General features: G+C 36.5%; 1 protein-coding gene across 1 annotated transcript; it reads right to left on the reverse strand.

Annotated features, from left to right (window-relative positions):
- Positions 1-981: 981 nt before the first annotated feature.
- LOC120356073 (zinc finger protein 271-like) lies at positions 982-5,399 on the reverse strand. Its single transcript, XM_039444881.1, has 4 exons — positions 5,251-5,399; positions 2,446-3,044; positions 2,074-2,355; positions 982-1,892 (listed from the first exon to the last, which is right to left on the reverse strand). The coding sequence occupies exons 2-4, from the start codon at positions 2,871-2,873 to the stop codon at positions 1,115-1,117; spliced, it is 1,488 nt and encodes a 495-aa protein (XP_039300815.1). The 5' UTR covers positions 2,874-3,044; positions 5,251-5,399; the 3' UTR covers positions 982-1,114.
- Positions 5,400-5,622: the final 223 nt, after the last annotated feature.

The following is a 5,622-nucleotide window of genomic DNA, read 5'->3' on the forward strand; positions in this document are numbered from 1 at the left end:
CAAAATATGAAGCAGCCAAAGAAAATTGGACTCAAATATACATTAATTCATAAACTACAATACATTATTTTTTATTGACTTCAAAATCCCTTGAATATAATTTTTCTCCATAAAAGGGTTTATTTACAAGGAGTATTTCTAACACATTTCTGATCTTTCTTTATTATTTCTCAATTTAATAATAAATTTGAATAATTGAAATCAAGTATTTTGTTAATTAAATATATTTCTACATTGTTGAAGAACGATCTGGTGAACTATCTAGATGTGAAAACATTGCACCAATGTATCATGTTTATTTATTTATATTGATTGTTGCTTAATCCTTAAATGTGGGAGCTGCCTTATTTATTTGTCTATTTATTTTACAATTTTACAATGGAAGCTTATGTATTTCTGAATAAACTATTACCATATGTAGTTGGGAGCCGCCTTATGTAACTATTATGTAGCTGGGAGCCGCATTATGTATCTATGAATACACTATTATGCAGTTAAGAACAATATAACATGATACAAGAGCTTGTATAAAATTAGTTGAGGCTTGGAGAAAATATCCCTGTTTCCTAATTGTACGAAATTTCAATTTGTTCATGCAAGCCCATATAACTGGATATATTTATATTGACAACTCTGCATTGACTGTGTTGTCGAATTGAATAGATCCTGTCATATGGGCTTGCATGGAAAGATTGAAATTTTGCACAATTTGGCAACATTGATATTTCTTTCAAGTCACAACTTATTTTATACAGACCATATTGATATTTGAAGAATTAATTCACGATTATTGTGGATGGAACATCCAGTCAACTTATTTTGCAATGGAAATCTACCAAATAAAATTAAGTGTTTTTTAATAAGAACAATATTGAAAGATATTACACAGGCAACACACCAATAGAGAAGATAAGCAGTCATTTTGAACTGATGTGTGACAACGCATATTATGTTGATTGATTTTTCCACACTGAGAAAACGTTTTTTTTACATACTGTTCACTCTTTGGTGTGGGTGCGCATATGAGAAGTTAAATTACCAGACTGAGAGAACCTTTTGGTACAGATTGTACACGGGAAAGGCTTCTCATTGGTGTGAATACGCAAATGAAGTGTTAGATGACTTGACTGAGAGAAGCTTTTATTACAAAACGTACACGAAAAGGCTTCTCTTTGGTATGTGTACGCAAATGAAGTGTTAGATGACCTGACTGAGAAAATCTTTTTGCACAGTCTGTACACTGGAATGGCTTCTCTTTGGTGTGGGTACGCATATGAACAGTCAAGGCACCAGAAGAGCAGAACCTTTTGGTACAGACTGTACACTGGAATGGCTTCTCTTTGGTGTGTGTACGCAGATGAATTGTTAGCTGACTTGACCGAGAAAATCTTTTTGCACAGATTGTACACTGGAATGGCTTCTCTTTGGTGTGTGTACGCATATGAACTGTCAAATAACTACAGCAAGAGAAACTTTTGGAGCAGACTGTACACTGAAAAGGCTTCTCTTTGGTGTGAGTGCGCATATGCTTAGTCAAGGCACCAGACACAGAGAACCTTTTTGTGCAGACTGTACACTGAAAAGGCTTCTCATTGGTGTGTGTACGCATATGAACAGTCAAATAGCTAGAAACTAAAAACCTTTTGGTACAGACTGTACACTGGAATGGCTTCTCTTTAGTGTGAATAAGCAAATGAAGTTTTAGATTACTTGAATGAGAGAATCTTTTGGTACAGACTGTACACTGATAAAGCTTCTCTCTGGTGTGAATACGATAATGAGATCTCAAACCACTTGGACGAGAAAATCTTTTTGTACAGATTGTACAATGGTAAGGCTTCTCTTTGGTGTGAATACACATATGCTGTATCAAATGATTAGACCAAGAGAACCTTTAGTACAGACTGTACACTGGAATGGCTTCTCTTTAGTGTGAGTGCGCATATGACCAGTCAAGGCACTAGACACAGAGAACCTTTTAGTGCAGACTGTACATTGGAATGGCTTTTCTTTAGTGTGAGTACGCATATGAACAGTCAAGGCACCAGAAGTATAAAACCTTTTTGTACAGACTGTACACTGATAAGGCTTCTCTTGGTGTGGGTACGCATATGAACAGTCAAATGTTCAGACCGAGAGAACCTTTTTCCACAGACTGTACACTGGAATGGCCTCTCTTTGGTGTGGGTACGCATATGAACAGTCAATTCGCCAGAAGTGCAGCACCTTTTGGTACAGACTGTACACTGGAATGGCTTCTCTTTGGTGTGAGTGAGCATATGTACTGTCAATGTACCTGATTTAGCGAACCGTTTGGTGCAGACTGTACACTGGAATGGCTTCTCTTTGGTGTGAGTACGAGAATGAGATGTCAAACTACTTGGATGAGAGAATCTTTTTGTACAGATTGTACACGAGAAAGGCCATGTTTTGTCATTTGTGTGAATACGCAAATGAGAAGTTAAATTACCAGACTGAGAGAAGCTTTTATTACAAAATGTACACGGAAAAGGCTTCTCTTTTGTGTGGGTACGCATATGAACAGTCAATTCACTGGAAGTGCAGAACCTTTTGGTACAGACTGTACACTGATGAGGTTTCTCTTTGGTGTGAATACGGGAATGAGAAGTCAAACTACTAGATTGGGAAAATCTTTTAGTACAGACTGTACACTGGTATGGCTTCTCTTTTGTGTGGGTACGCATATGTACAGTCAATTCACTAGAAGTACAGAACCTTTTGGTACAGACTGTACACTGATGAGGTTTCTCTTTGGTGTGAATACGGGAATGAGAAGTCAAACTACTAGACTGGGAAAATCTTTTAGTACAGATCTTACACTGGTAAGGCTTCTCTTTGGTGTGTGTACGCATGTGAACATTCAAATAAGTCTGAGAGAAGCTTTTTGCACAGAATGTACATTGATGGAGCTTTTTAGAAGTAGTTTTGCAGTTCACCCTCCCCTTTCCTACAATTTCTTCATTGATGCCTTCTTCCTCATCTTCTGCAGACGAATCACTTCCACTATCAGCTGATGATGGTTCCTGAAATCACAAGGTTCAAATATCAATCAGCATGTGATGTAATTTACACTTGCAAAATCACAAAATTGTTCTAACATTAAATAATGGGACGGAGCTTTGATCTGGGCGATAATGAAGAATCATTATTTTACTCAACTGAATATCTTCTTCTTACAGCTCAATCATTTGTTTGGTTGGCAGCCTTCCATCTAAATCTGTCCATTGCTACTCTCTTCCATTGTATATAGTTCATAGCACCCAGATCCTTCGTCATTTGTCTTAGATACTGTAGCCGGGGTCTGCCACGACCCCTTTGTCCATCAACTGTACCTTCTAGAATACTTGACATGAATGCGTCATGTCTTATTATGTGTCCAATCCAAGAATGTCATCTTTCCCTGAGAAAATTCAGAAGAGATCTCTTTTCCACCGCCCTCTGGAATACCTCCTCATTCGTAACTCTGTCAGACCATTTTATTTTGAGCATTCGCCTCCAACACCACACTTCAATAGTATCTTAAGTCACAAGGACGGGAAGGGCCGTTTTGCAGGCGAGAATGATGTTTCTAGTCGAGGCGTTAGCCGAGACTAGAATTTAATTCGAGCACTGCAAAAGACATTCACGTCCGAGTAACTTACACTTTTTTTTGTCATAATAATCTAGAAAAGAATGATTGAGAAACAGAAAACATCAACTGCTTGTGCTGACATTACTACATGCATTCTATAAACATAACATAGTTTACAAGTTTCGAATCAGGAATTTCTTGATTGTAGTTGACAAGACATCCACCTGGAGAGCTAAAAGGCGGCAGTTTTGCTGTTCCAATTTCGGAACTAGGAAACATACTCGACTGTAAAGAAAACATATGATTTTATTACAGTATAGTATGCTGTAATGAGAATCATATGTTTATTTGTTCTACAATCAGCTGTTTACCGGTTTGATTTCATGGATGTAAAACAGCTGAAATTGAATGACTATGACAAAAAAGCATTTAGAATCTTTTCCTCAGCCTTACCAATAGTCCACATTTCAGACCCATAGAGAGCTATACTCCAAATGCAACTCTTTATTAGTCTCTTTCTTATTTCCAACGATAGACTATTTGAGGAAAGAAGCTGCCTTTTACTGATGAACATACCCTTGGCTTCTTTGATTCGGCGCTTTATATCCAGTCTATCTTTTCCATCTTCTGATATAATGCTTCCAAGATATTTAAACATTTCAACTTGCTTCAGGGCGTGATTATCTAATTCAATGGAAAAAATATCTGGGACTTTTGAGCAGACCACTACTTCTGTCTTCATCCTATTTATCTCCATATCATATTTATTTTGTAGAATCTCATGCAAGGTGGTTAGAGCTCTTTCTAAACTTATTTCATTCTCTGCTATTATAGCTATATCGTCTGCGAAACGAAGCATCTGAATCCGAACTCCATTTACCTTGATGCCACTACAGCACTCCTTGCATTCATTAATAGCTTGCTCTATATAAATGTTGAATAGTAATGGTGACAAACTACAGCCCTGTCGCACTCCTCTCCTTATAGAAGAAGCCTTTCTCTGCTGCTCACCTATCCTCAATAAAACCTACTGACAAATTATTCTTGTGAAAAAAATTTAGCTGTTCTCATAACTTTCACCAACTCTGTATAATTAAAAGTTGCTGATTTCATAGATCACAATACAACAGTTCATGAGCGAGCTCTCCAACCCTGGGGGTCACTAGTAATGTTGACCTCACTTTATACAGGTACAATATCTTTGTACAATATGAGATGCATAACATTTTCCAATTGAAACTTTTCATTGCACACTTCAACAAATATGTTTTCTTCTCTCATCTGGAAATCAAAATTTGGTTTGGTTTTTCAAAGTCAATTTTGGAATAATAGAACCTTGACTAGTTCGTAATTATTGTTATTTTTCATTGATTGGCTGGAGAATCGAACTAAAAGAGATTGTATTGAATAAATTTATTCTAAAACATAGTTTCTGAATATTATTTGTTGAATAATTTATTCTGAATTTTTTTATTTAATGTTCAGTAAGTACCCACCCACTTTGGATAATTCATTCTTCATGGTAGATTTTGGTTTCCAAAATAACCCAGCCAGTCTGACTGAGCCAGATAACAGGAGTTTATTAATTCCACCCAATTTAAGGGAACATTAAAATATACCATAGGTCTATATCTATTATTATTTGGAAAAACACTTACATAATCATCATCAACATCATCATAATCGTCATCAGAGCGCTGCTTTTGGTGAAGGGTTCTGGCAATTCTATCCAGCACTCCAATGCGATACAGTTTGACATAGGCAGTGGGTAGAGTTATCTCTGAAACATTAACGAAACGTTCATACTACTTGACATTGCAAATATTAGAGAGAAAATTTCACATAAAAGTGTAAAAAATTATATTAAAAAGAGAAGATAGTATAAGAGGATATCCCATGTTATAGGCTGTTTGTCTCCCAAATTTCACTGGTATTTCAAGTCGATTACTGTCGTGAACGAGTGTGTACCGGGTGTCCCACAAAGAGGTTTACACGTTTGATTTATTATGACGATGCTATGCATTTGTATA

This window comes from Nilaparvata lugens, unplaced genomic scaffold (genome assembly GCF_014356525.2).
Source record: "Nilaparvata lugens isolate BPH unplaced genomic scaffold, ASM1435652v1 scaffold5712, whole genome shotgun sequence".
NCBI lineage: Eukaryota > Metazoa > Arthropoda > Insecta > Hemiptera > Delphacidae > Nilaparvata > Nilaparvata lugens.